General features: G+C 44.1%; 1 protein-coding gene and 1 long non-coding RNA gene across 2 annotated transcripts; one reads left to right on the top strand and one right to left on the bottom strand.

Moving 5' to 3' along the window:
* On the top strand, window positions 3,944-5,353 carry LOC109128183. Its single transcript, XR_002034637.1, has 3 exons — window positions 3,944-4,389; window positions 4,532-5,159; window positions 5,274-5,353. It is a non-coding gene; the product is annotated as an uncharacterized LOC109128183 (long non-coding RNA).
* Window positions 5,741-6,749, bottom strand: LOC104718213 (extensin-2-like). The gene has a single exon (XM_010435917.1). The coding sequence runs from the start codon at window positions 6,747-6,749 to the stop codon at window positions 5,892-5,894; it is 858 nt and encodes a 285-aa protein (XP_010434219.1). The 3' UTR covers window positions 5,741-5,891.

Genomic DNA, 11,391 nt, shown 5'->3' with positions numbered 1-11,391 from the left:
AGAACCTCCATCTATGATCAAGCCACAAACGCGACCACTTACAGTGCATCTCGTGTGGAAAATGTTGTCACGTTGGTTGGCGTCATCCGTGGCTACACCGGCGTTCAGGATGCGGCGTATCATGAGCAGTTCTCCGACCTCGGGTTCCGCAACAGCTTCTTCCAGCTCGGTTTCTCCTCGCACCATTTCTTCAGTGGCCTCATCGTCGGACTCGATCTCGCCAGCCTCGGTCAGTATCATCGTCCGTGCGTTCGGACAATCACGAGCGTAATGCCCTCTCCCTTGACACTTGAAACATACAATGTCGCGGCTCCGGACGTCGGTGGTGTTGTGTCGCGGATCTTGACGCTCATTGGTGGCCGGATCCCTAGGTTTGAATCTCGAGTCCGCGCTGGTCGCCTTTAGTTTTTCTGGCAATCGGTTTGATGGCGACGCGTTAGGAGTCCAATTGGTAGCTCCTTGAGTTCGGCCACGAGGCGCAGAGGCGCTCTTCTTCTTGATTTGAGTCTCAATTTGCACCGAGAGATGCAATAACTCCTCAAAGGTTTGATAGGGTTGGCGCTCAACCTTGCGTGCAATGCGTTCTTGCAATCCGTCCAAGAACTGAGCCATGAGTGACTCTTCGGAGTCATCGACTTGCAACCGGTTGCGCAAGTGTTCAAATTCTTCGTAATACTCCTCCACGTTCCGTGCGCCTTGTGTTAGTCGCCGAAACTTCTTCTGGAGCTCGCGATGGTAGTATGGAGGCACGTAGCGCCTTCGCATCTCTGCTTTCAAGACCTCCCAAACAGTGATAGGTCGGTCGCGGTTGCGTCATTGTTCAGCTTCCAGTCGATCCCACCAGGTAAGGGCGTGATCGGTGAATTGTGCCACCGCATATTGGACCTTTCGTAGCTCCGGATAGGCATGGCACGAGTATAAGTGGTCCATGCGACTTTCCCATTCAAGATAGGCCTCAGGGTCTGACTTGCCGGTGAACGTTGGTGGGACCATCTTGTGGTTCGGCTCGTAACGTCTCGGGCCTTCGTCATCTTGATCATCATAGCGGTGTCGTCGTCTAGGCCTCGGTTCAAAGTCCTCATCGGACTGATCACTCGCCGGCTTGCGTCGTGGTCGCCTCGCGGGTAACGGATCTTCGCGAGGAGGATTCATAAGTTCAATCCTCGTGAGGCAATCAGCTAGTTGCTCTAGGCCGGTTCGTAATGCGGCGAGGGTGACACCAATCTCTGGTGGCGCTGGTGGAATTTCTTCGGCCATCGTACGGACTGGTTGTTGGTGACGTGGCGTGGCTCTGCGGTATAAGTTTGAATTTAAACCTCGCAAAAAGAATACCACACGTGAGTCTCACACGCTCAAGAGGACCACACAAAGATTCGTTTCACTAACAAAGATTGAGGACAGCTATGACAAATGCAATCCTATGACTAAAACAAATAAAGCAAAACCAAAAGTAAAAGTGCTACGCGACAAGAATTGCTTTATGCCTAAGACCGGAAACACAAAAACTAAACGCGAAACTAGCTTTATGGATCTAAAAGTGAGCTCGCAAGAACACAAAGGAACAGAGATATGAACACGAAGAACAAATGCGAATTCTAACAACCTAAGCGAACGAAAGACAATCCTAAGCATGCACCAAATTAAACCAAAAAGAACAAGCGAATCCTATGGAGCTAAAAGGTGCAAGCTTTAAACTCAAAGATTGAAACTTTAAAGGAACAGAGAGTTCTGGAAAGAAACAACCTCATAGGAGCTTTGAAGCTCTCATACCAAGCTGATGTGACCCGAGAACACGGTCACGGTACGATCGCGGTACGGACGCGGCTTGAGCTCTCGGTCAACTTTCAGTTGGTGAAGCTTTTCTTGGCCGAGGTTCTGGGCTTCGGATCTAGGAGAGAATCAAACGAGGGAAACGGAGTTTGAAGGAATTCAAACGAGCCATTCGGGAGATACGTCGAGAAGCCACGAACGGTTCAATCGGACAGTACGGATGCGGAACGAGCGGGTGAACGTCTTCGAGGGGAAACGATAGCGGGAATGATTTGAGGTGATTCGAGGGGACTCGAGAACTGATGAAAGAGGACTCGAGTTTAAGAAGAGGACAGATGGAAGCGAAATGAGAGGAAATACGGATGGATCGAGTGACGACACAAGAGGTTTGGCTCTCCTCTTGATACGGTCTCTAACAAGGGTGAACCCGGTTTGCGGCTTGTTAGGGTTTTCTCAAGGTTCAATTCCGGATTGAAGAAAGAGAAGAGTGAGACAAGTTTCAAGAATCTCTCTTGAGGAAAAGTTTTATTTTCATACAAGTCTAAGGAGGAACAAGGGCTTAAGGAGAGTTTAAATTGCTAGGTCTAGATATGAGCTTAAGGACACGCGGATTCATCTTGATCCGCACATCGTCCTTTTGACGTGTCCCCTTTACAAAGAGAACACATCGCCACCTTTTGACTAACACGCTTAGCCACAAACACTCCCCAACGTTCACAAACATAGGATCAAAAGAGAATATTCTCAAGTTCAAAATTAAACCAAAAATAAGAGGGAAAGAGAGATAACCGCCTTGGCCTTGTGCGTGAAGCAACTTAGCCTTTAGGCGTTTTGCGTTTAGCTCCATGCCTCGTTAAAACCTTCTCCGGTAAACCCATTGGGACAAATCCGGAGTGAGGAAAAAGAGTACACTTCCTCGCTTAACGACTAGACCGTCTTCACTCTTGGGTAAGAGTGAAGACTAAGCGGACTGAGCCTTCGGAGTCTTCGTGGGGTGGCTGGTGTTGGACGTAGGTTCGGACAAATAGGTTGAGCCGCTGTTTGGCCGCCTTTGCTGAGCTCTTGGAACGTGTGGTGGCTCCGGGAAAGATCGTTGGAGCCTTGGCCGCGTCTGAAGAGGTTGCCCTGGTCGCGTCCGATGCGTCTTGGTCAGGCGTCTCGGTCGCGTCCGGCGTGTCTTGGTCTTCTTGGCTGAGGTCGCGTCCTGCGATCACATCACATCCGGTCCGCAAGCTAGCTCGATGCACGGTTAAGAAAATTGTATTAACAAATCATTTGGTATAAGTGCTCAGACAAATCAAGATTGATTCCAAAAGATGGAAAAAAAATCTGATTTGAGCTTGCATTTTCCGGTGATGGCTCCATGCGGATCTGACCGCCTTCGAACATTTCTAAGCTTGACTCCAAGTACGCCAAGTATTATTCTTTGATGGTTGGATATAGGTGGTTTTGAAAGGGGATCTAAGATTTGTCTAATACACGTTGAATTTTGAGTTTATGATTTTGTCTCTAACGAAATAGGGTGGTAAGTCCGTAAGTCGTAACGCAGGTGTAGTAGACTAGAAGCAGTTTTATATAGTTATTCTTATTCTATATACAGTAAACTGTATATAGAATAGAAACAGTATTAATTAAATTATTTTATTAGTTTCAGATTTCGTTGAAAAGAAATTTATGTCTTTGGTAGCTACCCTTTACCTTATTTTAAATTGATTATGTAAACACTGAAGTTGTCAATTCAAAATTTGGATACACTAACACTAGCTAGTTCTATATTACATCTTGTAATTTTGAAATATGGATGTCATGGTACATATCTTTTTTCATTTTCTTTACAATTAATTTGGAAAATAGGAATAACTTGATCTAACTAGGTATATAATGACAATTCACATTGTTTACTGTCAATATTTTTTTAGTAACAATTAATTATATTATTCGTTTAACTATATAGAAAACGATTTTTTCTATAACATTTTATGTCGTTATATGGACATCTACAACTTCCCAATTTTACTATATATAAAAAATAGTATTTAATTCTGCCTACTTAATTAATTTGTTTATGTCACTATCTTTTTAGACTTGAATTAGCTTAAAAAGTAGACGAATTGTAGTGTTTTCTTGCGTAGATATTTCTTATTATGATTATGATTAGGGGTGTCAATTGGGCTTTAGGCCCGCGGGCATAGCCCGTTATGTAGCTTAGCGGATCGGGCATGGGCTCTTAATTTGATGCCCAAAAAGTGGCGGGTCACGCGGACTCAGCCCGTTTGGTTTGCGGGTCAAGCGGATTGTGACCGCTGATGACCGCGGGGTAAACGGGCGGTCTGCAATTGTCACAGTTCCATCACTGATTCACTTCTATGCCAGTTCACAAGCGATGGTGCGGCACAGGGGAGGAGATTCGGGCTAGATTCGGGGTCAAATCCGAAGAAGACGAAAAAGGTACAAACACTTTCTCTCTCGCTGATCGTGTTTGTCTCTCAATTTCAATCTTCTGGGCTCATTTCTGATTTGTCTCTTCCCTAAATCCCTTGTTAGTTGTTACAACAACTACTACAAAATTAGGGCTTTAACGAGGAAGAACATCACTTTGAATCTTAAGGTTGTTTCAAGGTGAATGCTTTTTTTTATTTTATGAGTTCTGGGTTTTGTTAAGAATCTGCTTTTATATCTTCTTAGCTTTCCATCTGCTCAAAAGTCTTGAAATTTCCAAGCAAGTTATTTACTTTGTCAAAGTGTTGTTGATCTTCTGCAGATCAAAAGTATGGATCTTAATTTAGATGAGAATGAGATTCTAAAGGCTCGAATCAAACAACTTGAACTTGGTACGTTTTCTCAATTTCTCAACTGTAGTTTCTTTTTGTGTATTTCTCTTGGTGGTACTAGTTATTTAGACCTTGGACATGTTTCTAGGCTTGTAGAAATGGTTTTTTAGTCTTACGTTTTTGCTTCTCTGCAGCCTTCTTCAAGTGTATTCTGCTGCATTTTGCCTTCTCTGATGCAAAAGATTATTTTTCTCTTTTAGTTATTTACTTGTGTTTTCTTCTAATAAACTTGATATTGAGTTAGTTTATAGCAAATGGTGTATGACGACATCATCACTTGTTACACTTTCAGAAATTCTTCCCTTTCTCTTTTGGGTTATGCACTTAATTTGACCTTGGCTACTCTGTGCGTTATGCTTTTGTGAAGATATTATCTATCATGGTTTTTTGAGACTCCATTTTACTTCTGCATCTTGATTACCTGATATATGTTGAGTCTGACCACTAGTATTTCTTATAACTAGAGCGTAGTGAACTATAGAAAGATATTGAACAGTTGTGCATGCAACAAGGTGGACCTAGAATTCTTGGTGTGGCTACTCGGATGCATTTCCAGAGGTGTCTTATTTTCTATCCCACTTCCTTATTAGATTTAAGTTCCTTATTCAGCAATTGAATGCTACCTTATTTTTCCCTTCACCTCATAGATATTGTTGGATATGGCTCTAATAGGACAGCTAGCTTGGAGCAGGAGTTAGAGAGCTTAAAACTGAAGTTGGCTGCTTGCACAAGAGAGAAAAACAATATTTAAGAGGAACTTGCAGAATCTTATAGTATGAAAGTGATTATCTTTCTAAAGAAGAGATGCCCGCGGGCATGCCCGTTAGTCCGCAAAGCTAGGCGGAGTGGGCATGGGCAGTGATACTTTGCCCGCCGCCCGTGGCGGACCTGTCCGCAGCGGATCACTGAAAATACGGGACCGTCACGGTCAGCCCGTTCGGGCGCGGGCATGCCCGTTTGACACCCCTAATTATGATTATAAGAGAGATCATCATATTTACTTGAGTATTATAAAAATAACCAAAATATAGGTTATTGCTTGTATGAAGAAGTAATCTCATTATTTAAAACCAATCAACTTTCCTTGGAAGTTGGATTCCAAGCCCTTTGACAACAAGTACAAGGACTTATTAGTGAGTAATTAAACAACATCAAAAGAAGCAATCAAACAACAAAAATGCACTTGGTTGTAACCAGAGAGATACATTTCATATATGAAAATTTATTATGCAAATATTTAATTCCATGAATATGATGGCTGATAAACGGATATATCATGTATATGTTTCTTTAGTATTTTGGAGGAGGAGAGCTATAACTATAGCTTGGAGGTGGCGGTGAAGTGTAAACATATGGAGGAGAGCTGTACGTGTAAGGAGGAGGTGGTGGCTTGTAAACATATGGAGGAGAGCTGTAGACGTAAGAAGGAGGTGGTGGTGGCTTATAAACATATGGAGGAGAGCTGTAGACGTAAGGAGGAGGAGGTGGTGGCTTGTGAACATATGGAGGAGAACTGTAGACGTAAGGAGGAGGTGGTGGTGACTTGTAAACATATGGAAGTGGTGGTGAAGAAGTGTAGACATATGGAGGAGGAGGGGGTGATTTGTAAACATAAGGAGGGGGTGGTGGAGAGCTGTACACGTATGGAGGAGGGGGAGGAGACTTGTTAACATAGGGAGGTGGTGGTGGAGAGTTGTAGACATATGGAGGAGGAGGGGGAGACTTGAAAACATATGGAGGTGGTGGTGGGGAGCTGTATACATAAGGAGGTGGTGGTGGGGACTTGTAAAGGTATAGAGGAGGTGGTGGAGAGCTATAGACGTAAGGAGGTGGTGGTGGAGACTTGTAAACATATGGAGGAGGATGTGGGGAGCTGTAGACGTAAGGAGGTAGTGGTGGGGACTTGTAAACGTATGGAGGAGGTGGTGGGGAGCTATAGACGTAAGGCAGGGGTGGTGGAGACTTGTAAATATATGGAGCAGGTGGTGGAGAGTTATATACGTAAGAAGGAGATGGTGGTGGAGAACTGTAAACGTGTGGTGGTGAGGATGGTGGAGAGTATGTGTATTGGCCACTTGTATGAGCAGCAATGGCGTACAAGGCCAAGACCAACATAAGAAGAGATGGCCAATTACTACAATTGGCCATGTTGATTGAATTCGTGTGTTCTTGTTCTAGACTTAGCTTTTGTTAGTACTATTCTTACTTGGAAACCGATCTATTGTTGAATGAATTGTAATCTAAAGAAGGCAGTTTATATATAGCACACATTGCAACAACTAGAATACTTGTTTACAAAAGTTTATGAAAGCGTTTAACTAGAGAAAATAATATTGTTTAATAAGTCAAATTAGTTTATGCTGATTTTGTCTAAATGTAAAGAAAAAAAGCCGAGAAGAATATGTCTTTGGTAAACCTCTTACCATAATTTGAATTTGAATATCTAGACTTTGAAGTTGTCAGTTTTAATTCGACGTCATTTTTTATTCTTTCAGAATTCTCTATCACTGAATTTGTATAACTCTAGTTCTATATTGCATCTTGGAGATTTATATATGGATGTTGTCATGAATCATAATTTTTAGCTTTCTTTTGAGTAAATTTGCCAAATGTTGATAACTTCGTTAACATATTATTTCGTTATGTCATACTAGATGAATATCCATGCTATACGCGGGCTTATGGTTTACTGTTTTCTAAACAATTTTGCTATTAATTTGGTTTTTTTATGTAGAGTTTATCTATTTTTTAATTGTGGAAATCTTGAATAATATAATTTTGACTCTGATTTTTTTAATACTTCAAATAGGTTTTTTTATTTTGCAATTGAATTATTAGATACATGCATGAACAACTTTGTTTTGAGAGCTTAAACATTCTACAATTCTTGTCTAAAATTTCTAAAAAAATATTTCAAATGAAAGTTTGATCTAAATATGCATATTTTGTAATAAAGAGTTTTTAGCTTCTCACTTATATAATATGAAATACTAGCATTTTAATTTTTCAAGATTGCAGCTTGGTTAGTTCTTTAATAGATATAATTAAGATAGACATCTTCTTTTCATGTTATCTCTTTAATTTCTTGAATATAAATCTAAATTTTTTATTTATAATAATTTCATTTAATTTTCTTTTTGACAACTTCTAAATATTAGAATATTATTTAGTTTCGTCCCGAGCTTGCGTGAGGCGTGAGCCGCGGTGGAGTAAAGTAGTTTCGTCCCGAGCTTGCGTGAGGCGTTTCTTGAGCTCGGTGAACGCCTTGTCTTGTTCCTCTCCCCATCGAAACTCGCTATTCTTCTTGATCACGGAGGTGAGAGGTGCGGCGAACGTACTGAAGTCTCGCGCAAACCTCCGGTAAAAGCTGGCTAGGCCGTGGAACGACCGGACTTGAGTGATGCTCGTTGGCGTGGGCCACTCCTCTATTGCGCGTATCTTCTCTCCATCGACCTTGAGGCCCTGCGAACTCACAACAAAGCCTAAAAAGACCAATTCATTAGCAGCAAACACGCACTTTTTCAAGTTTGCGTAGAGTTGCTCTTCGCGGAGAGTAAACAAGACAGCCTCTAGGTGTTTAACATGATCAGTCAAGCTAGCGCTATATACCAATATATCATCAAAATAGACCACTACGAATTTATTGATAAACGACCTCAAAACATGGTTCATAAGATGCATAAAGGTCGAGGGGGCGTTAGAAAGACCGAATGGCATTACCAGCCATTCGTACAAACCCTGTTTTGTCTTGAAGGCCGTTTTCCACTCGTCACCCTCCTTCATCCGAACTTGATGGTAGCCGCTCTTCAGATCGATCTTTGAGAAGACACTAGCGCCGCTAAGCTCGTCTAGCATGTCATCGAGGCGTGGAATGGGGTGGCGGTATTTGATGGTGATGTTGTTGACGGCTCGACAGTCAACGCACATCCTCCATGATCCGTCTTTCTTCGGAACTAGGAGCACTGGCACGGCACACGGACTTAAGCTCTCTCGGACGTAGCCTTGCGCCATAAGTTCTTTGACTTGTCGTTCAAGCTCCTTCGCCTCTTCGGGGTTGACACGGTAGGCTGGCCGGTTGGGAAGCTGCGCTCCTGGAACTAGATCGATCTGATGCTCGATGCCTCTGATCGGTGGTAGGCCTTCGGGGAGTTCTTCGGGGAACACATCGGCAAAACGCTTGAGGACGCTGTGTATGACCTCCGGTAAGGCCTCTAGAGAACCATCAAAACCTGAAAGCAATGCATCTCGAAACAACATCAAAATCACTTGGGCTGAGTCCTTAAGGGACTTTCTAACATCACCATACTGAATACGAAAATTCTTTTTATCGTTCGAGTCTTTAGACAACTTGTCTTGCATTTCATGTACTTGCGTGGGGCTCAAGGGTTTCAAGCAAATACGTTTGTTGTCATGAATGAAAAAGTATTGGTTAGTATGGCGCAGTGTGTGGTGCGCTTATCAAACTGCCATGGGCGCCCCAATAAGAGGTGGCTAGCTTGCATAGGCACCACATCACAAAGGACTTGATCCTTATACGGACCGATACTGAATGGGACCGAGACTGGTTCCTTTACTTGGATCACGGTCTTATCATTAAACCATCTCAAGAAATAAGGGCGAGGGTGGTTTGTGGTTTCAAGAGAAAGTTTCTTGACAAGCCTGGAACTTGCCACGTTAGTGCAAGAACCTCCATCTATGATCAAGCCACAAACGCGACCACTTACAGTGCATCTCGTGTGGAAAATGTTGTCACGTTGGTTGGCGTCATCCGTGGCTACACCGGCGTTCAGGATGCAGCGTATCATGAGCAGTTCTCCGACCTCGGGTTCCGCAACAGCTTCTTCCAGCTCGGTTTCTCCTCGCACCATTTCTTCAGTGGCCTCATCGTCGGACTCGATCTCGCCAGCCTCGGTCAGTATCATCGTCCGTGCGTTCGGACAATCACGAGCGTAATGGCCTCTCCCTTGACACTTGAAACATACAATGTCGCGGCTCCGGACGTCGGTGGTGTTGCGTCGCGGATCTTGGCGCTCATTGGTGGCCGGCTCCCTAGGTTTGAATCTCGAGTCCGCGCTGGTCGCCTTTGGTTTTTCCGGCAATCGGTTTGATGGCGACGCGTTAGGAGTCCAATTGGTAGCTCCTTGAGTTCGGCCACGAGGCGCAGAGGCGCTCTTCTTCTTGATTTGAGTCTCAATTTGCACCGAGAGATGCAATAACTCCTCAAAGGTTTGATAGGGTTGGCGCTCGACCTTGCGTGCAATGCGTTCTTGCAATCCGTCCAAGAACTGAGCCATGAGTGACTCTTCGGAGTCATCGACTTGCAACCGGTTGCGCAAGTGTTCAAATTCTTCGTAATACTCCTCCACGTTCCGTGCGCCTTGCGTTAGTCGCCGAAACTTCTTCTGGAGCTCGCGGTGGTAGTATGGAGGCATGTAGCGCCTTTGCATCTCTNGCCTTCGCATCTCTGCTTTCAAGACCTCCCAAACAGTGATAGGTCGGTCGCGGTTGCGTCGTTGTTCAGCTTCCAGTCGATCCCACCAGGTAAGGGCGTGATCGGTGAATTGTGCCACCGCATATTGGACCTTTCGTAGCTCCGGATAGGCATGGCACGAGTATAAGTGGTCCATGGACCATCTTGTGTTTCGGCTCGTAACGTCTTGGGCCTTCCTCGTNACTAGCTTTATGGATCCAAAAGTGAACTCGCAAGAACACAAAGGAACAGAGATATGAACACGAAGAACTAATGCGAATTCTAACAACCTAAGCGAACGAAAGACAATCCTAAGCATGCACCAAATAAAACCAAAAAGAACAAGCGAGTCCTATGGAGCTAAAAGGTGCAAGCTTTAAACTCAAAGATTGAAACTTTAAAGGAACTGAGAGTTCTGGAAAGAAACAACCTCGTAGGAGCTTTGAAGCTCTGATACCAAGCTGATGCGACCCGAGGTCACGGTCACGGTACGGTTGCGGTACGGACGCGGCTTGAGCTCTCGGTCAACTTTCAGTCGGTGAATCTTTCCTCGGCCGAGGTTCTGGGCTTCGGGTCTAGGAGAGAATCAAACGAGGGAAATGGAGTTTGAAGGATTTCAAACGAGCCATTCGGGAGATACGTCGAGAAGCCACGAACGGTTCAATCGGACAGTACGGATGCGGAACGAGCGGGTGGACATCTACGAGGGGAAGCGATAGCGGGGATGATTTGAGGTGATTCGTGGGGAGCTCGAGAACTGAAGAAGGAGGACTCGAGTTTAAGAAGAGGACAGATGGAAACGAAGTGAGGGGAAATACGGATGGATCGAGTGACGACACAAGAGGTTTGGCTCTCCTCTTGATACGGTCTCCAACAAGGTCGAACCCGGTTCGAGGCTTGTTAGGGTTTTCTCAAGGTTCAATCCCGGATTGAAGAAAGAGAAGAGTGAGACAAGTTTCAAGAATCTCTCTTGAGGAAAAGTTTTATTTTCATACAAGTCTAAGGAGGAACAAAGGCTTAAGGAGAGTTTCAATAGCTAGGTCTAGATAGGAGCTTAAGGACACGCGGATCCATCTTGATCCGCACATTGTCCTTTTGACGTGTCCCCTTTACAAAGAGAACACATCGCCACCTTTTGACTAACACGCTTAGCCACAAACACTCTCCAACGTTCACAAACATAGGATCAAAAGAGAATATTCTCAAGTTCAAAATTAAACCAAAAGTAAGAGGGAAAAAGAGATAACCGCCTTGGCCTTGCGCGTGAAGCAACTTAGCCTTTAGGCGTTTTGCGTTTAGCTCCATGCCTCGTTAAAACCT

The sequence above is a fragment of the Camelina sativa genome, chromosome 2 (genome assembly GCF_000633955.1).
Source record: "Camelina sativa cultivar DH55 chromosome 2, Cs, whole genome shotgun sequence".
NCBI classification, from domain to species: Eukaryota; Viridiplantae; Streptophyta; class Magnoliopsida; order Brassicales; family Brassicaceae; genus Camelina; species Camelina sativa.
Note: the sequence above shows the minus strand (reverse complement) of the source record. Positions and strands in the feature narration are given on the sequence as shown.

Excerpts from the sequence above, each read along its gene's own strand:
- LOC104718213 (XM_010435917.1), bottom strand. The coding sequence starts at position 6,749 with ATGGCCAATTGTAGTAATTGGCCATCTCTTCTTATGTTGGTCTTGGCC.